Here is a 23,327-nt window from a genome sequence, read left to right on the forward strand (position 1 = left end):
AAAGTTCCTTTATCAACTACGTCGATTGTATGTAAAGACTTGTATAATTATTTTGCAGTAGGATTCTTTTCTTGAAAAAATGCACGTATGCGAGTACGTATGCAAAAATAAAAAATTATGACGCGACACAAGAATGTAAGGATCTACATACGGATACTTATTAAAAGCCAACTAAATTACTATATTTTCGTAGTCGAATATACAAACATACATATTTTCGTATAAACTTTGAAAGTTAACAAGATGTACAAAGACATCGCGAACCCATTCAATGGCTAAGTTCTTAATTTCAATATAGGTTACCAAAATGTTGCAACACTGCTTTTTCTTTTATTTCAAGAGGGTTAAATTTAAGTGAATATCGTTAATACACAATCTGTTTTATTAAAAACCAATCCCCTCCATTTCTAGGCTTTTATTCGCTCGAATCAGTGTTGAAAATGATATCAAACAATTTTCATTTCACATCCAATCGAACCTATTTTTACCTATTTTCTAATTCTCTTCAGTATCTACATAAGATGGATCTCGAATCAATGATACCGAAGATAAATTATGACGAAGCTAGCGAGCATGAAAACGATAATAATAATATTAATTGTAACGAAGAATTCTTACTGTATAGGAACATTGTGCTTACGTTGGCCTAGCCTCCGAAATCAAGTTTTCAAAATCTGTATTTAAAATACTGTTAAGGATGTAAGCGTTATTATGTTTTTGGACTTATTGACTCAATATAGAATATACTGTCCTTCCAGAACTTGATAATACTGGAAAGCAGAACAATCGAGATTATGGCTTTTCTGAGACATTTTATCAGAATTTATTATTTCGTGTAAACGTTTATAATAATTATAATTTACAATTACGATGATCGATGATAAATACAAATAGAACAACATAACTCGGGACGAGGAAACTAGGAAAATGTAGCGGATGAATATTTGAAATTTGCGATGGCTAGCTTTCTCCACGAGAAGAGAGAGAAAAAGAGAGAGAGAGAGAGAGAGAGAGTGAGTGAGTGAGAGAGAGAGAAATTTTACGAATCGAGATATTATATAATTATTAAAGTGAAGGACAATGTTTTACCATTTGTTGTTATAACACAGTGATAAATATTTCGATAATCAAATCACTAATCTAAACTTTTACAATGATCGAGTAAAAAGTAAATAGAAACGAGAAAATGAATAAAGGAAATGAGCGCAGGAAGGATTCAAATAAGAAAATTACAAAAATTGTACATCACCCCTTCGTAACCCGTAAGAGATCTTCGCTCTCTTTATCTACAAAGTAAATTTACGACGATGTCATTAATAAAAAAAAAAAAAAAGATATATGTATATATACATACTCGAAGATCAAAATATTGAAGGAAAAAGATATATAAATCGATTACAACGAATTAATGCTCCTTGTAGTAACAAGGATATAAGGACAAATGTTGATGGAACGCCGATGGTTTAGGAATTCCAAAAGGGCCAAGGAGAAAGAAAGAGGAATTGAATATTACTAAAGATGCGCTGCGCGAGACCGGTATTAAAGAACAATATATGTAGTTGCCTTCAAAGAATGGTGTCAATTTCCTTTTATAATATCTACCCGAACTCGCTTAACTGGTTCATTTATAGTTGGATTTAAGAAGACTCTCTCGGGAACCATTCTGCATAATTTTATCGTACCATTCTTAGTTCTCAGTCTCTTTTGCATCGGTAACTAATACTTGCGTAAACCGATAGAAAACGCACATTAAAAGGAATAAAATTATCAATCACGGATTCAATCGGTACTTTTCGAACCAAATCGTAATCTACGGATTAGTACTGATTTCCCACGTTGCTATTCGGAATCGATTTTATGGATACCTCTGCAAAATCGACTCGTTTTCGTACTCCAACTTCGTTCATTCATACTCTATTGTGTGTTCAATGCGACAGAAACATGGACACATTAAAAAGTACAACATATTTGGGGAACGTTTACCCACGCAACACACGCTGTAATACCGATAATCGTTATTTGTTTCCATATGGTAAACATTTACGTATATTATTATATGTTTTGTGTCTGTATATGTAAGTCTACGCCTGTGTGTTTAGGGTAAGCGCGCGTATTTTACATACACTTAAAAGTATCCATGCATACGAGACGAAGAATATGTCGAGTTCATTCTACCGAGACAGGTAGATTAGGACCTAATGGAATGGACCGAACCAGAGGCGGATGGTGGATTTCTAAGGATTTCAACCGACTATGTAACAATAGAAACAGAGTAAAAAAGAAACGAAAGCGAACAAATATTTAACGTTTATTTATTTTTAATATTGTAAAAAAGAATGATTGGTTTTAACATAGAAACAAATGGAATTTCGTTTATTCGATCGGCGAAAATTAGGAATTGTTACTTAGAATTTAACTAAGATACAAAACGGACTTGCCATAATTCTCAAATAATTAGAAGTACTTGATTCATACATATATACATGTTAATCCGCCCCTGGACCGAACGTATCCGTTGCATTTGGACGCGATCGATTTATCGTTATCGTTATCGTTTGACTCTTCCCATTTTTAAAATGGCAACGTTCGTCCCTTTTATCAAGGTTTCGTTTGAGCCGATCACAGACCGTTACACGTCTTTGTGATCTGCCGTTTGAATACGTCACCCCGAGATACCAAAAGAAACATGTTGTTTGATAAGTTGTGATGGTTGATGGTATAGGGTCACTATATAGGTGATCGATCAAGATCTATAATGGAGCTTTTATCCGTTAAGGAACAAACGGAAAAAAATTCATTCCGCCAACTTCGCATTTTTCTTTGCATTAACCGAATTCATAGATAATGCTCTGCTTAGAAGAAATTCTGTAAAGTTATTAATATAAATTTGCAAAATAGCAGGATATAACGAATTATCCTCGAACTCTATCGACAAATTTCACGAGATCGATCATGCCGACAAAAAAAGCTGATTATATATATATAATATATATACATGCATACACTCACGCACATACATATATACAAATGAGTATAGATGCTTGCGTACTTGCGTATGTATGTTAAAATTAAGGAGAATATGATTTTTTTTTTACACGCGTACACATAATTTGTTCTCGTTTTCTTTTTTTTCCTTTCGTTTATCATGACATTAGTAATCGAGTTTCCGGTAAATATCTGTTGTATATATATTATTGTGTATAATATATGTATATATATTATAACATATATACGGAAGAGAGGGGAAGAAAGAAAGATAGAAGAGAGGAGAGGAAATGGAGGAGGCGGAGCATAACGAGAGAAAGAGAATCACAGCTTGTGAGAATTATTGTAGTTAAAAATCAGGACAGAAGAAATATCGAGAGAAATTTCTTAAGAGGTAGTCACGTATCGATTGGCTGTTTAAGAAATCAAAATCAAGCGTCCCCTTCCTTCTCAGATATTCACGCGTTAGCAACGGACGGTCATGGCGTACGATGGATAAAAATGCATTCTTAAAGTTATGTGCTTCACTCACCTCGATAATACAGCAACTATGATAAGGACAAAAATTCGAATTTTGAAAAAATATTTAAAAAGAAAAGAGTCGTTTTAAACGTGTCAATTATAAACCATACACACACGGGTACGCGTACACATAAAAAAGATGGAATAGAAAACAGGAAACGAATATGCACACAAAATGTAGTATTCTGTACTCGCGTGCACGCGTGTGTATGCATAAGACTTTTTCGTGTACTACTAACGTGCAATATGTAAAAAGTATTAAATGTAAAAATTAAGTCACCACTGATGTGTTGGAACTTAATAACTTAATGTATTTTTACTCTCCTTTCTCCTCCTGCGTTCTTCCCTTCGTATAATAATATCGTACTTGCTAGACAATGTGAAATTTAATTTAATGACAACTGGATATAATGTAATTAGATTCATGCGTGCTTTTTTCCTTTCACTTCGTTTCTTCTCGAATCTCTGTTTCGTTTAGCGATACTTTAGATGGTAAATAGTGAGCAGATTTGGGAGTAGTGACAGTGTTTCGTGGCTGTTTCTCGCATCCCGCGTCTCATCTGAACAGCGATATCGATACAGGTTTCTGTTTCTACATACCCGTCAAAGACTAGTTTATTCAACATTTTACCTCCATCGGTCACGATTTCGACAGCATCATTTACACCCCGTAATCTACTAGCGATTACCTCTTTCTCTCTTATAACGTTACATATAACATTTTTGTTCTCTTCTATACTCTTCGATACTATCTTTTATACTACCTTATCGTTGTACGATGAGACAGCGTTTGCGAAATTCTCTCTGTCCTTTCCTCTGTTCATCCACAATTTGTTTTCTCCCGTTCTTCCACACAAACACGAGTCAATAACGCTTCCCTCGGATAAACTTGTTGTCAAGAGATCGAGTAACTCTCACGACTCGACCGCTTCCTTTCGTTAAGGGCCGCGCGAGGCGTGGTTACGCAATATCCTACGTTAATTTCGCATAAATTCGCTAATTTTTTCCTTGGCCTTTTGTTGTCTTCTCTTCGTTTCTCTCTCTCTCTCTCTCCCTCCCCTTTCTCTCCATCCCCCCTCCCCCTCCTGTCGTAGATCGACACTCCTTTTGAAATTGAATACTCAAATTCAAAACTTTTGACGAGTGGCAATAGCGAGTATATTCAGCGACCGGCACGTGAATCGATCCTTTAGGAAAGGATACGGTCGAGAACGAGATTCTCTCGTGTTCGAGCTTTCGAATCGGGCGTAACAGCTGTGGCGGTGGCATTGGCAGCAGTGTGCGGTCGCGTTAGAACAAAGAGGTCGTGACTTTCGAGGAGGAGATTAAAAAAATAAGGATGCGGAAAAAAGGCGACGTTGCCCTTGCGAATGTGTAATTGAAGAAAAGTGGAAGGAAGTAAGGACGTAAAGAAGGAAGGCAGGAAAGATGAAGAAAAGGATGGGAGAGAGAAAGGATGGGAGGCATAGAGGGCGACATAGAGGGGAAACCCGAAGAGGGATAAGACAGAATAATAAAACGAGGAGTAAGAGAGATAGGATAGTAAAACAGACAAGATAACGAAGATTGTTAAACGGAATGAGAAAAGAATAAAAGTGACAGGGAAGGAGGGACAGGGCAGCGAGGTACGCGAAGGACGAAAGGACAGGCGAATGAATAAATCGATCTCGGGTGGATGGATGGGTGAGCACTTCAAGGGACGGGGGGACGATAGAGAATAGGATGTTCTTATTAGGTTAGAAAGGACTTAAGCTTAGGAAGGTTAGTTATCTCCACCCTCCTGTGCTTCGTCCGCATCGCCCTGCGTGTCACTGGTCCAAAGAGTGAGGTTGTCGCGTAAAAGCTGCATAATTAGCGTGGAATCTTTGTAGCTGTCCTCGTTAAGTGTGTCCAGTTCTGCGATCGCATCATCGAACGCCTAAAACATTTATGCAAACGTTAAACTGGATAAAACGTACATTCCGCGTTCATTTCAATTTACACACACGATTTTATTCAGCAATCGCGCCAAAACTACAGGAACCGCATTCTTTCAATCACGCGAGATCACACATTCGTGCAAAGCATTAACCAATTTCTATTAGAGATAGAAAATGTTACGAACATATACGTATTAAATGCGTATGATGCGGAATGGTTACCGGATACAGTGGAGACTAATTACAGCAATGATCACACCAAATATCGAAGGAGCTTCTTTCTTTCTGTTGTTTTTTTTTTATGGGTTAGTATGCACTCAGTAACATAGCATTTACCGCACAGTACCACGACACACTGATGTCAATTGTAAATTATATAAAGTACGTTTATTTGTTTAACCTATGATAGTCATCCAACCAAGCATCAAACTGTCGATTATCCCTAACCTGTTTGGCAAGATGACAGGCTCTAGCCGGAGAATTAATAATTTCGTAATAAAAAACGGAGAAGTTGAGTGCAAGACCGAGCCTGATGGGATGCGTAGGCTGCATTTTTGATTTTGCTATGTCAAACGCTTCTTGATACGCTTTCTGTGAATCCTCGACTACCGCTGCAATGCAAACCGAGAAATCTAAATTATAACTTTCATAAATTTCGAGATAGCGCATAACCTCTGTCGAGGTACATTTGTATAAGTGTATGTGTGTGTGTGTGTGCGTGTGTGTGTGTGCACGTCGGAATCGGAAGGAATAAAAAATAGGGAGAAGGAACCAATGGAGCGACTATCCAACCCCTGTGCGCAACTAAGTTTCTCGGGTTAAATATTCATACACGAGTTCGATCACGAAGCTTAGAATACACGCCGACAAGTTGTAAAAGTAAAAGCGTCTTCCCATCGAAAGATAAAGTAAAATCATATTTTTGCCTCCACTGCATCACCACCGCCGTCGTCTTTCCTATTGCAACTTTCCACGATTGCTGTGAACACTACCGACATCATCCTCGTTTTTATAAATTATACCTGTTTGGCCAGCTGGCAGGCCTTGTCTGGTGAGTTGATGATCTCGTAATAAAAAACGGAGAAGTTGAGAGCAAGACCGAGCCTGATGGGATGCGTAGGCTGCATTTTTGACTTTGCTATGTCAAACGCTTCTTGGTACGCTTTCTGTGAATCCTCGACTACCGCTGTAATGCAAACCGGGAAATCCATATTACAATTTCTACAAACGTATACATAGAGCGTGACCTCCCTCTATCGCGATATATATGTAAGGGGACCTCGGGATAGGAAGAACGAAGAGGAAACGGGAAAAGAAACGAGCATCCAGCTCGCCTGAATTCTACGCGAACATTTACAGTATTCGTTATGGTGTACGTGAGCGTACTATACGGTTGTGCGAACAAAAAGAAGTCGACCAGAGCTTAGATACACGACAAGTTGGAAAGGTTAAAGTGCCTCTTCCATCACCCCATAAACGATAAAGCGGAATATCATGTTTTTTGCCTCCACTGCATCACCACCATCCTTTCGCATCTTTCCGCGATTGCTGTAAACTCTATTATCGATATGCGTATCAACCCTCGCCTTTGTGAATTATACCTGTTTGGCCAGCTGGCAGGCCTTGTCTGGAGAGTTGAGGATTTCGTAATAGAAAACGGAGAAGTTCAGGGCGAGACCTAGCCTGATCGGGTGGGTAGGCTGCATCTTTGACTTGCTGATTTCGAACGCATCCTGGTATGCCCTCTGACTGTCGTCTACCACGGCTGAATATATTACGTGCAAAATTATCAGCAAAATTTCAATCTTTTCGTAATCGTCGATATTTCGAATTTAACACCGATGGTACCTCGATACATAGTCATCTTTAACGTTTCGCAGATAACGTGACGATGATACCGATACTAATAATAATAATAATATTAATAATAATAATAATAATAATAATAGTAATAATAATAGTAATAATAATAGTAATAATGACAACAACATAGATACAGAACGATCTGATACACGCTAACCGACATCAATTTACGAAACTCGTAATTCGACTTGTCCGCGTTTCAAACTAATTTCGAAAGAAACGACACCTCTCTCTCTCTCTTGTTTCTGTATGTTATTATGTGAATTTAACATCGAATATACACGAGCGAAATGAAACGTAACAGACGTTTTTGTCATTATCGAGAAAAATATACGGCGTTAAATTCCACCAACGTTTTAGGAACGTTTTTCTGTTCAGGTGTAACGCGTTATACACAGATATTCCGACATAGGACGAGCGTCATGGAATTTTTCAAATCCACTTAAATCTAAGAATATATCAGAGAGTAGTTTCAACGAAGAACACCTGCCGTTGCAGCTGTGCTTCCTTTTTTCTTTTTTTTTTTTTTTTTTTTGAAGTACAACTACGAAGACGGTCACAGGTACGAGAGCATTGTGCGACACCTTTCTATTCGAAGAAAGACGTATATCGATTCTCTCGTACGAATTCAATGTCAGATTACAGACAGTGTATCTTCGATAGTGCAATTACTTTCAAATTACCATGTATCTCAAAGAAACTTTGTAACGCGAGAAAGAAGAAAAAAGAAAGAAAAAAAAAAAGAAAAAACAAAATCTTACGTCGTATTAACGCTTTAGAAGAGCGTCGATGAAAAATCAACTTCGACTAACAGTGATTATTAATCGGAATCGGTAAAGTTGTAGTTGTATAGCTGTTAGTAATTTATCGCATTACCAGATACATACCATTTCTGGTTTCTCCGGTAGCGACTTCTGCGAGATACCTGTAGTAGTCGCCCTTCATCTTGAGGTAGAATACTTTACTCTCGGCATTACTAGCCTTAGGGATCAGGTACTTATCAAGGAGTCCCTGCAATGTTGACAGTGCGATCAATTTTTACATATTTTCCCCTCTATTTAAATATTTACATCGATTTTTTTGTCTATTTATAGGTGATGTCGCGCAAAAATGAAAATCTCCGTTTCCATCGTATATACGCGAGTATACGACGAATATGCCAGTGAGTATTGGGAAACACTCCGGTGCTTTCCGTTTTCCAAACGCTCGTCGCTATAGCGGCTTGAAATATTAAACGCGTTTATGTAAATTTGTTTCGAATATTTGAACACGTCGCATCAAGCTAATCGCTATCAAAGCAAATTCAATCGCGATAAAGAAAGATGTTCTCGCGATTACTGGAACAAGTTTTGTCACGCTCGTTGGACGACGAGAAAAGATCGCAAGACGAGCTATTGGACAAGGAGCCGAGCCGGTGGTAATCAAGCCACGTGAAATCCAAACCGATGAGCGATCTTTGCTTTTGCCAGCCATGGAATACGCAGACGCGACAGAAAGGATCGTTCACCGATGTAAGACGATCCATTTATAAACACCAAAAGCCAGCTACTGCTCCGTGGACGTGTTAAATCTACCATATCAGAATGTTCCGACCAGAATAATGCACGTATCGTAGTTGATCGTGTGCGTCTCATCCACTTAAGAAGGAAATACTCAAACATTTCCCATTTATGTGAATTTCGTTATTCGTCAAATCGAAATTGCATAATAATAATTCGTAATAAAATGTGTAAAAGAGAAGTGAAAAAGGAGGGAATTCTTACCAATACGTCATAACAGATTTCACGCAGCTCCTTCTCAACCTTTTCCCTATATTCCTTGGCCATCTGCTGTTTGCGCTCAGAACCTTCGGTTTTCTGCTCGATGGAGGAGATGACTCGCCACGAGCTACGTCTTGCACCAACGACATTCTTGTACGCTACCGACAACAAGTTCCTTTCCTCGTTCGATAACTCGACTCCTGTTTCGGTGACTGCCTTCATCGCGGCTGCCATATCATCGTACCTTTCTGCCTGCTCGGCGAGCTTTGCACGCTGAACCAATTCCTCCTTATCGACGGACATTGTGTCGGCTAGAAAACAAAAATCTCGATATACAGAGCTAAACAAACAACGAGGCAATTCAGTCAGGCGTAATTGAAAGGACGAAGAAAACATTATTGAAAAGGAAAAGAGAAGAGAAGAGAAGAGAAGAGAAGAGAAGAGAAGAGAAGAGAAGAGAAGAGAAGAGAAGAGAAGAGAAGAGAAGAGAAGAGGAGAGGAGAGGAGAGGAGAGGAGAGGAGAGGAGAGGAGAGGAGGTGTGTACATAACGTACATCGACACAGGCGTAACGGTACAACACAGTTGGATTAACTCGCGGCTTCAATGTCGCTGAGTTCCTTTTCTCATCTATCCGGGAGTCGCTGGTACGCGCGTGAGAATAGATTTCACCGACGCGTTTAGAACACAGAGTATGACGTACTCGGGCCGTGCGCGCGTGTGCTTCAACCTAACTGGCCTCGTTCGCACATAGTGTCGCGAGTATTTTCTTCCTTCTTCTTCGAAAAGAAATAGGGAATTTCTTCTTCGAAGCTACGGATGAGCAGATGTTTCGAAAACGCAGTTACATTCTCCTTTTATTCGGTTTGGTAACGGTCATTGACAATGGATTTACCCGAAAGAGAAATTCGGTCTTTCTCAGCCTTGACCATGAACGTCACGTGCACCTTTAGCTCTACACCAAACATTTTTACGTTCTAAATCAAATCGAATTGAATATAATGGATTTCACTGTTTGAATCTACGTTTCTCTTGCGATCAACGACCAATTCAATCGATTTAATGCATAAAACTATTTCACGTTGAAAACTTGAACTTTTAATTAATTTTTCGCTATTTCTAACCATTTTTATCCAATAATATCCATAATAATTATAATACTCTCTTATCACGATTCGTGTCTAGAAATTATGCACTCAACTAACAAATTATTTCCAATGGAATGATGTTATCGCGTGATTATTCCTACCGATTATGTTCAAAACGACACAAGCTGCTGCAAACGTTCCTTTTCCTGTTTCTATTAATACCGGTAGATTTTTATGTTCATTCGATCGATTTTTATCCGTTACATTTTTAAGCAGGATAGAAACGAGTATAACGATTGTGAAATCTTCCATAAAATGATCGATCGATAAGGATCGCGCATAAATGGAAAGAATAAAACTTCAACGACATCTTTACTAACGTGGATATAATCGCATGGTAACGATGAGTCACTGCATCGGACCGCGTTACAACGCCAAACCGTAGTAGGCACACATCTAAACATCTCGACTCCTTTTAACACGTTCTACGACCGTTCGTCGACCGTGCGCGCGCACGCGCACCCGAGATCTTCGGTTTCGTATTTGTACGCGTTTTACCCTACATTCTCGATCTCAACGATCGTTAAGAACATCGATTCATAGATAGAATCAGCGAAAATCATCGACCACGATCAACAGTAACTAGAAAGAATCCATAATATCGGCACGGAGCTTTTATATCAGCTATATCGCATATGGCGCCTGATTCTCCCCCAATGAGTCACGGCGGCAAGGAACATCGTTGTGACGCGACGTAACAGGCAAATCTATATACTTCTCACGCATACGCGTCGATTACAACTGCATCCAAGAATGAAAGTAATGAATCGCGGATTATACCGGAAACGATACCACCATTTCTCTACGCGTTCCCCTACCGATGTTTAACGACGTTTCCATTTGACTTCAAGCAGAGTCGTTTTCTACTCCCATTCGTATCGATCATCCTCCTTTCTTTCTCGTGCACACAAATAACGCGCAAACTCCGTTCGATTCACGTTTTAAGATTCCAGACGGCTCGAAAAAATCAATTAGCAAAGTAATTTCGAATACGACGATCTATCTCTATACATACGATAAATACGGATTAATCCATCACTTATCGCGATAATAGCAGTAAAAAATTTGGAATTTGCTACAAGAAAATAAAACACGCTGTTCTTATTAACCTACTTCTAATCATAAGCTGAAACGCTGCTATAACATCGATCATTGGTATTCAAAGTAAGTAATTTTAAAAGCTGGAACATGATCGATTTCGTGTATGTGCGATATATGGTAAGTCTTTGTTATTAATTCCTCGAGCGAAATGCATTCTGTGCTACTTAAAGGGGTAACGAACAACGGTGTTTTACGTATCAATCAGTAAACATTTACATCATTGTCATAAAGCAACCATGAAGCAGCTCCTCCCTCCAAACGATTATTCGCAAAGCGGCGCACGCGTATTTTTCATAATTTGCGCATACCCAATTTACGAGTGCGATTCAACGTTGAAAAACAGATGAGCAGTTTTTCGAAACTTGTTTTCTTTTAGTGCGCCTTATCACGCTGGTAAATATAACGACGTAGAAACTGCGTATGAATCGTTATTGTCGCGATCGCCGTTCACATCCATTCATCTAATAGGACTGTTGGGACACGAGAACATTATGTCACCAGAAAAACTACCGTTTTTCTGTAAAAATGTGTATACGGCAATGAAAATTAGACTAAAATTTCTTGTTCGCGTGCTTCCGTTTCGTGGTATTTACTATGAACTATTATAAATCGGATTGGAACATTGCACCATGCAAAAAGATATTCAAGAATACGTTGGCTCACACGACGTTCAAGAAAAACGATTAATCGTAAATCTTATTACAAGATATACATTCATCGAGCATCGTTTTTCACGTTAATGTGTAAATAGTCGATAAAATTATGTACGACGTAAGTAATCACAAGCTGGATTAGTAATCAAATCGAGATTCGATTGAGCATCTCGGAGAAAACATATATCCATGAATCGATATTACAAATTGAATGATACTAAAATGGCAAATTGCGAATCGAACGAGTTAATTTCTTCGAAATTTCGTATCATTTCGTATGGTTGTTATCATTGGTCGATTATTCGACAAGTAGCACGATCCGCGTGACGGTAGATAGACGGAAGGTCAAGCAGCCAAATTCTTCTTCGAAGAAACCCGGACGGAAATATTAAACCGGTAGGTGTATTCGACGTCCTATATTTAATCGCGCGCAATCACCTGGCTTTAGGTTAGCAGAGACTCGGCGACACTGTTGCCGGATCTACACGAGAACTAATGAGAAATCCCACGTTGCCAGTGAAATATTTCCGGCGCAAATTTTTCAACCGGATCGCGAATGAAACGTGACGAAATACATACAACTGTTTGTTCGAACTAACCGATATAAATTCTACGTCTACTTCTCTTGGTCAAACCTACTTCGACAAACGATACGAGCGATTAACGCGAAATACATATTTCGTGCTTCTTTTACAATTTCTTCATACCCTTATCTTTCTTCTTTCAAATGCCATAACGATTCTTACAATTCATTTCGTATTAACTTTGCATTTGGTCCTAAATAGGTCCCCATTGGCCGACCCCATCCATTACCTACCACGACTAATCCCACATTGCATTAAAAATCTCGAAAATGAAATAACTTATATGATATGATCACCAAAAAGCGATAATTTCAGTCACTGAGATGAATACTAGTGAAGATGTCGCACGGATCGAAAAACGTGACATCTCTGTCACGTTGATAAAAATACGAATTTTATCGGCCGATTCTCATTTATCTATGTCTATCTATATCTCGTTATATTACGCGTTATATTCTGTACGATAAATTACGATTCTGTTAACGTACATTACGCTTACTTTAAATCGTTATTTTTCGCATTTAAACACATTAGCCAAAATTGATAAACTAAAGAAACAAGAGGAAACGAGGAGGTTTAATAAAATTTTACCAGTTGCCACACGAATACGTTTCAAGAGGTAGAAAAAGACATTCAATTTAGACACGCAAAGTGGTAGCTTCCGTGGGAGGTGAGGAGCAAAACTGACGCTGTCAGGCCGAAGGTCAAACGCGCGAAACGCTTTGAAATAAAAAAAATTGTGTACATTTATCATGAATGATTTGAGGTTATGCTCGACGTAGTCGCGTATCTCAGCCGAAGAGGGAGCAGTCAAACGGAGCGCCACGGCGCTACTTTCACGAAGCGAGAGCGAAATTCCTTGTCTACGCTCTCTCCCTCTGTCTTTCTCTCTCTCCCTCTCTCTCTCTCTCTCTCCTTAGTTAACACGCCCCGTCCTCGAAGCGTTCACAACCGCTTCATGTCGCGATATGGACTTGAACAAGCCGAGGACAAAGAAACCAACAACGGGAACACCTTGCTTCCGGCGAAAAACGAATCGGCGTCATTGCGGAGACCGCGCCGATTCACTTCGATTCTACTGCGTCGCAGTATTATACCGCAGAGATCGATAACCGATTCACTCTCCTTGACTCGTTAGTTTAATCGTAGGAAAACGCGACACAAAGCGAAATTTCCAGCACATTCTCGAAATACTAATACGGCCTGCAAGAAGGAGGTTCGAATAAAGGAGATACGGAAGCAATCACTTGTGCCTTGGCATGCATGGCAAAGAACGAAGTCAAACGAAAAAGATAAAAAAAAAAACTAAATAGGTAGAAAATAATTAGAGATTTAAGTAAATCGAGAGAGAAACTCGAAAGATAGAGCAGAAAAGTAAATGCGAGACATAGACTTATAGAAAAGAAGCAGAGCAACGAATCGTCGCAGTCTTACCTATATTTAAAGTCTTTTGTACAATAAATACTTAAATAAATATACGATCAGCGTATTCCGTAGTTTCGCGTAAAATCGGGAGGGGGGCCGAAAACTGACTAGACTCTCGGTACTGCTAGTTCTTTTTTGTTCAGGGGGGTAAAGAGCGAGAGCGTATTACGCGGAGAAACTACGCCGGGTCTTTTTCCTCAGTCACTCAGTTACGGTACCACACATCCCTCAGTGACCACTCCCGCACGACTGAGCCGGCAACGCTGCTCGTGGTGGGGACTCGGCGCGCCTCGTGCCCGGACTCGTCCGCATTCGGTTTTACTCGTCCTAGGTCGGTTTCCCTCGGTTTCCTTCGTGACCGAGCCGAAGTATTGATCGGTTCGCCCAGCATGGCCGGCTTGAAAGGTTGGGTGGGGCAGTGGCGCACGGTTGTCCCTGTCCCGGGACGCCAGCCATGGAATACGATGCGTAGCGTCGTATTGCGCTGCGCTACGCAGCGCTACGCGTTATATATTCTGCATATATACTTTCAATATCTCTTTCGCATGCATTCTATATCATTGCTCTTTCTTTTTTCATTCCTTTCCTTTCCCTTCCCTTCTCCTCTCTTCTCTTCTCTTGTAGTTTCTTTTCTTTCTTCCTGCCTCATATCCCTTCAAACTTGTTTTCTCGAATTAAATCAATCGGATAGGTACATCCTTTTCTCCATCGCTTTTTACGTCAAGTCCACTTCTCTCATACTTTTTATTTTTCGTTAATTACGCTGTATAAGTTACCAAAATGTTATTTTCCATGGTTGTTTCGAATCCGTGAAAAATTGAAATCGTGAAAGGTCGTAATAATTTTTTATCGATGTGTTATATATGTACATATATATTTTCACGTATATATTAACGTTTCATACGTTTATTTGTATGCATAATTAATTGCATTTATATAATTATTACGATACTTTTAGAAAAAACACTTCGAAAAGATTCGAATGACGAAACCATTTTCCATTTTAATAAAAATGTATGCGAACAGTGAAAATTGAACTTGCGCGTAAAATCAAATCCTCAACGTGACGCGAAAACACGTGTATCATCACGTGATACGCAGTTCTTGCCGGCGAATCATTTTGAAAATATACGATGTATCAAATAAACATCCAAAGATATCGATTGATTTCTATTTTCATTTTAAATGAAACTACTTTTCGTCGTATGGTTCGCCAACTCGTAGCCTAAGTACGTAAACGTAAAATCAATTGCAGTACGTATTAAACGGTAAAACGGCATTCCGCAAAATCTTCTGGCCTCGAGGTTCGCTCTTTTCAATAATTTCTGAATTTTCATACAGATTCACGTCACGAACGCAGGTGCATATATTTTGATTTTTTTCCGGTAAATCTACAATATATGAGGTGAAAAAAGAGGGAGAGAGAAGGAGAAGACAAGCAGGAAAAAAAGACAAATTAAAAATAGGAATGCATTTGGTTCGATAAGGAAAAAAAGACAAATGTGGACGATTCGTATCAACGAGAATACGAGTATAGAAAAAGTGGTAATTATGTAGAATACAATGGTTGTATCGAGAAGACGCGTACAAGAAGAGGTAGATAGTTTTCGTCTCCTTTACTCTTTAGCTGGTTGGCGAAGCTAAAATGAAATATTGATCTGCGGAGGCGCGCGCAACCCCTGCAACCGACCCGCCCTTCTGCCTTGGCCACCATTTTCCATTGCTCACCCCCACCTCTGCTAATGCCGTTTTGCCATTCTTTGCCGAATCTTGTAGAAATAGGGTATTTATTTCGACCAATTGTTTCTGAGAAATTTTTTGGTAAAAGAAACAGATAAACCGATAATATAGTTCGTGGCTGAATCATTCAACCGTGCATTAAATCGTAATGCTTCTTTGTCCTAAGCGTTGTACCGTTTTTCATAGTTCTTTTACAACGAAGCAACCTCTGGCTTCCATTTCGCGATCATCATACACTTGTAGGAACAATCTTCCTATCCTTTAATTAAGACAACGTAACCTTGAGCTGCTTGCGATCCTTTAAACTCTTCTCTTTCAAACGATCAAACTTTCGACATTTGAAAGCTATGCGATCAGACATCACTAGCTGTCGTTTAGCATCTAACATTGTTATTCGCACTTTCACTGGCCATAACAGGCAGTCCAAATACCTATCATAAACCAATCGAAAGCAGAGTAGCATCAAGCTAATTGTCTTTGGCAATCCTTAAAATGAGTCGCCTTTGACATGCTTGCTCTTACACATTGACGATGACCAAAGAAACGAGTCGCAACGAGTCGATCGATAGTAATCGAGAAAATAAGAGACAAGTTCAAGCGTTACGTTTTCGTTTGATTCTTTCGTCGATTTATCATTGCTTGTTATTAGTGGTAGGTAGCGTATCGATACCACTGAATTTAACGTTTGAACGTTTCATACGAAACGACAGGTAATTCGATGGCAAACAATGAAGTAAAATAGTAGCTCCGCATGCATAACGTAAGTACGTTGATACAAACATGAGAGAGAAACAGATGGGCAACGCGTGAACTTGCCGTCTCGATTCGACCGTCTTCTTATTGCACGTAATAGAAACTCGGTAGCAAATACGAAGGAATTCTTCTAATTTCGAATCCATAGCGGTAAGACGTTGAGAAGTAGCGAAGTAATTTAGTTACTGTCATTACGACTCTATCGATATCACTCTTCGTACAGTGCGAAACAACAAGAGATTAGATTTCACGCTTTCGATTCGTACGGCACGAAGTATGTAATATTCCGATAAACACGTTAGATTCGAAAGGACATTATAGAATAATACGATATGCGATAAGCGTGAAATAAATTGCATCATAGACTGTGCAGTAGAGCGAGCGAACGTGGGTATGGTTGACAACCGTTGGAAGATCGGGTGAAATAAGTTGCGACGGACTGCGCATCAAGGTGCGTATAGTGATGCACGGTGTTACGTGAAGCACAGTGCGTGTCAAACGTTTAAGAGCGCGCGATATTACCGAAGAGAGCAAGTCGTTCGACGAGCGTCATGCGAGCGCGGTAACTGCAAGAACTTCGCAATTTTCGATTTCCAGATGACAAACCAGCTTATTCACGAGTGACTTCTTTTAGATTAAATTCAGCCGAAATATGTAAGAGGGATACGGTTAAACGATATCGCTGCTTTTTCTCTGTTCCGCGTTTGCAGACGGGCAAATATTTGACGCAGAAACGAGCGGTTTTTCGCAGCACGTCGGTAGCAACCGATAAGGCAAAAGAGCTCGTTTGATCGTCGGTCGGCCATGAACGAGTTTCTCGTTTCACGCGAAGAACCAACTTGAATACGCCTTTTCGAGAATAGATGATCGATATAAACGTATCGAATGAAACGAAGAAAAAAGAGAGAAGTGCAGGCCATCGAGGATAGAGGAAGCGTAACTGTTACGACACTGACCTTGTACAGGTGGACCGGCTTAAAACTGTCCTCGTATTTTTCAAGCTTCGTCGTGCCTAACGAAATTCTCCATTACCTCGTCGCGTCGTCGAGGCACCGGGCGTAGTCGCCAGACTCGAGGATATTTCGTTATTGATTTTCAATAGTATATGCACCATGCTATTTTTATTGCTGTGTTCTACAAGATTTGATAATATATCGAGAAACCAACGAGTAGGAACGATGAGCGAGCAAAGTGCGAGTTATAGGTACGTGAGAAAGCGTAAGAAACATTTGTATTTACGACGCAATGCAAATAAAACGATGGTAGTGGAGAGCCGTGTCAACGCGCCAGACATCGGCAACCAGTTTCCGATTGAAATGCGTATAAAGGGCGAGCTTTTGCGAACCATCAACAACGCGTACTACAGGTGGTAGAGCGTACGGATAACGTGTAGGCGTGATATTTCAGCTGCTTCTATATTTTTTCGACTCTCATCTCCAACCAGGTGTATCTCTGCTCCCTTCGAACAAGTTCAACTCGATGATTTCCACCATCTATTCGACGAAATCTACATTCTCCGTTGCTTCTTCCTTGACCATCTTGCTGTTATTCCCATGACTTACGTTTAATTTTACAATTAAGGGAAAACGAAAAGAAGGAAGAAAAGGGTGAACCATGTGAAAAACTCGTGCTTATTTAACACGCTGTTATTGCCGGTGTTCGAATGGCTAACTCGGGCAACAGACGTAGCAAGTGCGTGCTTGTACCGCTGCCATTCACTCGTCTTCTAATACACGCGTCTTCCGTTACGCTCGATATTTTCATTCACCTACGACGAAATCTTATGCCAACTTGAGTTCATCGAGCACACCAACGAGGTGGGGGAAAGGTTGACTGCAACGGGTCAGACTTCTTTCGACTTTTATGCTACTCTACTACTAGCTTCTTCTAGTTTCACGTTCGACCACACACACACACGTACACGCGCACGCGCGCGTCCGCACGCAAAAGTTGTCGATAAAAGGGATAAAATCGCAAACGCTCCTGCCGCATTACGATTTATACAAACCGAATAGTTTCCGTACCAAAACGATCCGCCTCGACAAATCGATCACTAGATTTATGATTCAGATCCTATCAACTAGATCCTATCAAACGTACGAAAAGTTATCGAACCGGACACGTTACTCGTCTCAGACTATCAGCAAAAATCAGATCCGATTATTCTTGAAAAAATCGAGCAAAAAACATCGTGCGCAATTGGTATTTACGTTAGAGGTGGCGTGCGTACATTCGAAGAAACGAAACACAGCGCCAGCTATACAGGATGAACTCGCGCGAGTTTCTGCGTCAGCCGTCTTGGAATAGCGAATGATGTCAAGCTCGCTGCTTCGATTCGGTTCAGCTCGTTCGTTCACGAGTTGGCCGAATACACACGATACTTCGCGATACATTCGCTGAATCGAGAGGATCTTTCGAAACTTTGAAACTCTATAATACCGACTAGTCGAATCGATATATCGACGTTACTGAAACATCATTAGCTACAAGAACAAAAGATAATATGCGACGCTTGCTCGAACGTCTTAGACTCGGGCAACCAATTTGGAGACGTTTGAAAACATGGTAACGTAGGAACGATACGAAAAAGCGAATAGTGCAAACTGCTGCAAGCACACCTATGCTAATAAAAAACCTCTACGATTATATCTTCTTATCGTCAATAACTCGCAAATAACGTCGATATTTTGCGGAAGGATGCTTAACATAAACAATTACGTAAAAATATTTCCGAATGAATAAACAAGCGTGTCACTCGAATAAAACTAATAATTTCATCGAAAGTCTGTCTAGTTGATTCTTTTTAAACAAAAGAAAACACCACTCGATTTAGTCGTTAGCAGTAAAGAGAATGTAGAAAAGTTCAGATGCGATCACTCGTCAAAATGGCAATACGATCGTGAACAACGATTAAAGAGACACGCGACGTTCTTGTCGTATCCAAGATACCTTATTAATCGGTAAAATTCAATTTCCGACCGTACACGATACTCGTACCATACACACTTCCACAAATTTCGATCGCAGCCACAAAGTGTTATACCTATGGTCCGTCCATAGAACCATAAAATCGATAGCTGACTACCCGTTCGATAACGCGTTTAATTACCGTTTTCTCTCATTGACAGTTGTCCTTGATATATAACACTACATGTAACAACACGACCACCGAGACTTTCTTCAACCTCTAACAAGCAAGAACTTGTTTGTTTTTAACCGACTAGTTTTAGCCGTTTAGTTTATAGCGTCACGTTAAAAGAACGAACAATGGTAGATAAGGGTAGCGTTCAGCAAGAACAACCCCCTGCTACTGCTCGATCAAATTCTTGAGCATACCGATCAACAACTCGAGACCGCACGCATACTCGCCAATTTATTATTACTTATAAACTTAGCGCGACAACTATCATTCGAAGCTTTTCTCGCGTTATTTCGGGGGTTTTCATTTCAAATTCGAACTTACAATAGTTGCACGCCAAATTACCGAATTATGGAAAGAAAAAAATAAGAGAAAGGTGGGAATGATGATCGAACGAAGGGACGGTCAGACTGGAAAAAAGGAGTAGAACGTTGACATGAATCGATAGAATTACCGTGCCAACGATGTTTACGACTTTTCCAATAAATTTAGAAATGGAATGGAAAACACCTTGAAATAACAAAATGGCAAACTTATGAAACACATCACCTATATGATAACGAGCGAGCCTTAATAAGTAAGCTTACGGGAACGAAAATCTGTCGTCGGTACTATCGTCATCGCCATCGTCATTGTTGACCTTGGCAAAAGCAGTAAACTTTATCTCAATTCGAGTTGTTCGATGACCGAGAAAGAGTAAAAGAAAGATGCGAGAAAGGGAATTCACGGTCCTCCACTACGAACAAATGCCTAAGTACCTTCTACTAAAATTGCCGTTCACAAAAAATGAGAGATAATTCGCTATAATAAACTAATTCAAGAGAGAAGGTAGAGAATGGCGCGTTACTGCGTCCAATCTTTTTCGTGGAAATACTTTACGGAACTGAATGACGTACTACATATTTTGAGAAAAATGGACGATTATGAACTGCGCGCGTGTTATGTCGGTCAATAATGAGACAGTACATAAATTTATACATAACCTAACGCACGGGAACTAAAATCGAATGTTACTATTGATGGATACCTATATTACGTATATGGACTTGGGTGTTTATCAGGCAAGATGTGTCGACGCAATATCGAAAGCACGATGATCGGTTCACCTGTCAAAGGGCGTGTGCTCGGCACAACGCCTTTACGAAGATGGAAAGCGCGTGTCGTGCTTTAACACGATTTCAAGCGGAAGCAGGCCAAATACATATTGTACGCGAGAGAACAAGCTAAATCTACTACGCAATGTATCTCCGATTTCTCCGAACCATATAAGGGATCAAATATTGCAAGCAAATATTAGTTGTAACATCGATCCAACACTTACGCGGTTAGTTGTCATATCAAGAAATTCCTATGTTCGATGAAAACAACTGCCAATACGTTAACTATCGTGTAGGTATACGGTAGAGCGAGATTTGAAACTAATTATTTTTTCGATTCTTTTTAAGCATAAAATGTATAATTTCATCACCAACTATACAACTAAGATGGCGGCAATTATCTTGTTCGTTAGGGCTGTCGCGTCGCGTGCGTCGCATCCGCTGTGAGCGGCAAGTGACTACCTTCAGACCACCTTTTTATCGTACTGGAATCTAACGAACTTTATTAAAATGATAATTCGTTCGATAAACGAAACGATATGATGACGTACATCAAACGAGAACGAGTCGAAATGAACGATTTCGACTACGAAAATGTAATAAAACGACCAAGTTACAAGTTATTTCGAGCAACTTGTGAAAAAGATCAGGCGACTGCATGGCTACGGGGTCTACACGATCCGCGTTCAATTACACTTCGTATTATTTACGGGCGATATTTTAAAAGACATTGCGTGCAATGACCTCTGCTTCACTTGTACACACGCATATAATTACGTTTGAAAAAAGACTCACCTTTAGAGTGTTACAAACGGCCTAGAAAGTCGAGGCTTCGGCGTATTCAACGGCTCCCGTCCACTACGATCTCACAGAGTGCACTGGCGCAACGAGCGGAAGCCGCCATCTTGAACTGCATTCACTTGACGCTTTCCGTCCATTCGAAATACACTTCTTTACCATTCCCGCCTTTTCTCAACTCTATCGACAAACTATTAATTCGCTTGTGTGCATTTGACAACATCAATTATTTTACATTTTTCCAAATATCTTTGCTATTCCTATGCTTCCTTTAAAATTCTGTTCTAATATATACATACGTAGGTACACATTTTCAATTGATTAAATTGTATGCATTTACATTAGCATGATATTACCGAATCAAAAACAGTTTGACATTCTTCTTTACATTTCAATCAATCGGTTACAATCGTTGTTTCAATTAATTTAAAAGTTGTACAATTTTTCTTTTTGCTTGACATATTTGTTTAAAGTTTGAATAATGTTAAAAACTCTATTGGAACTCGCACCCCCTACGTTTATGCGCCATTTTCTTCAAATACACGTACATTTACCGTAAAGAAAGTTCCTGGTTCGCTAAAGTGCTTCGTCGTTCTATAGACCTATCGTTATCAGTGATTTTTAAAATATCCTTGCAAAAAAGATGCCCAAGTCGAAAAGAGATAAGAAAAGTAACGTTACACTATATTATTCGATAGCTTTTATTTACTGTTTTATTACGAATGCATAATTTTCCCAGACTAACCTAAAAATGCCTCACGTGTCTCCGAGTAATTGATAAATTTGTATTTCACAGTATCTCTTACGAAAACAAATAAGAAAGGCCTTGCTTTGAAACAACAAATCGTGGAGGATGTTAGAAGTTGCGTTGAGAAATATGACAGGATATTTCTTCTATCCGTACATAATATGCGCAATAACAAACTTAAAGATTTACGATCGGAATGGAAAGACAGTCGGTTTTTTTTTGGTAAAAACAAGGTGATAGCGCTAGCTTTCGGTAAATTACCGGAAACCGAAGCTGCGGAAGGTCTTCATAAATTATCATTAGCATTAAGAGGACAATGCGGTCTGCTATTTACAAACAGGAGTAAGAAAGAGGTATATATTTCTCTATTAAAATATTAATTGTTGACACGTAGAAAGTTTGTATTTATTTGTTTGTATCTTGTTAAGGTATTGAAATGGATGGAAGAATATGAAGAAATAGATTATGCTAGATCTGGATTTGTTGCTCAAGAAACTATAGTGTTACGTGAAGGGCCAATGCCAGAGTTTTCACATAGTATAGAACCTCATTTCAGACAATTGGGAATGCCCACAGCTTTACAGAAGGGTGTGGTAACATTAATCAAGGACTACATTGTATGTAAAGAGGGTCAAACGTTAAATCCAGAACAAGCGAGGATTTTGGTAAAGATGTTTTTCTATATTTCATGTTACATCTTAAATACAATGAAATAATCGTTTGTTCCTGTTGCAGAAATTACTTGATAAACCATTGGCTACCTTTAAATTTATACCATTAGGTATATTTTCCAAGAAACATGGATATAAAGAACTTATATCTCAACATGATGTTAAAGAAAATATGGAAGAACAAATGGACATAGAGGAAACAGAAAATATTGATAATACATGAGATAGATACAACAGACAAATTTATATATGTAGGTGTTTTCTTCTACCTCCCTTCCTTCCACACATTTACTCATTTGCATGCACACATACACGTACACACAACGATATAGAATTTTACTTTTCAACTTACACATTTTGTTAAAAGAAAAAAAGAAAGAAAAAAAAAGAAACATATGAACATACCAATTAGACATTTTTGAA

General features: G+C 39.2%; 2 protein-coding genes and 1 long non-coding RNA gene across 8 annotated transcripts; 2 read left to right on the forward strand and 1 right to left on the reverse strand.

The window, feature by feature from the left end:
- Window positions 1-2,296: 2,296 nt before the first annotated feature.
- On the reverse strand, window positions 2,297-21,631 carry 14-3-3zeta (tyrosine 3-monooxygenase/tryptophan 5-monooxygenase activation protein zeta). Of its 6 annotated transcripts, none has more exons than XM_033337276.2 (5): window positions 21,483-21,631; window positions 9,053-9,360; window positions 8,177-8,300; window positions 5,874-6,037; window positions 2,297-5,425 (listed from the first exon to the last, which is right to left on the reverse strand). In XM_033337276.2, exons 2-5 carry the CDS (start codon window positions 9,350-9,352, stop codon window positions 5,270-5,272), a joined length of 744 nt encoding a protein of 247 aa, XP_033193167.1. In that variant the 5' UTR covers window positions 9,353-9,360; window positions 21,483-21,631; the 3' UTR covers window positions 2,297-5,269. The 6 variants fall into 6 exon arrangements, with proteins under 6 accessions (XP_033193167.1, XP_033193165.1, XP_033193161.1 ...); XM_033337274.2 differs by lacking the exon at window positions 5,874-6,037 and adding an exon at window positions 6,449-6,612; XM_033337270.2 differs by lacking the exon at window positions 5,874-6,037 and adding an exon at window positions 7,028-7,191.
- Window positions 16,633-17,977, forward strand: LOC143302720 (uncharacterized). Its single transcript, XR_013058460.1, has 2 exons — window positions 16,633-17,013; window positions 17,086-17,977. It is a non-coding gene; the product is annotated as an uncharacterized LOC143302720 (long non-coding RNA).
- Window positions 21,632-21,993: 362 nt separating the features above from the next.
- On the forward strand, window positions 21,994-23,150 carry RpLP0-like (ribosomal protein LP0-like). Its single transcript, XM_033337277.2, has 4 exons — window positions 21,994-22,156; window positions 22,282-22,586; window positions 22,662-22,898; window positions 22,969-23,150. Exons 1-4 carry the CDS (start codon window positions 22,129-22,131, stop codon window positions 23,125-23,127), a joined length of 729 nt encoding a protein of 242 aa, XP_033193168.1. The 5' UTR covers window positions 21,994-22,128; the 3' UTR covers window positions 23,128-23,150.
- The last annotated feature ends 177 nt before the right edge of the window (window positions 23,151-23,327 follow it).

This window comes from Bombus vancouverensis, chromosome 5, assembly GCF_051014615.1.
Source record: "Bombus vancouverensis nearcticus chromosome 5, iyBomVanc1_principal, whole genome shotgun sequence".
Classification (NCBI taxonomy): Eukaryota; Metazoa; Arthropoda; class Insecta; order Hymenoptera; family Apidae; genus Bombus; species Bombus vancouverensis.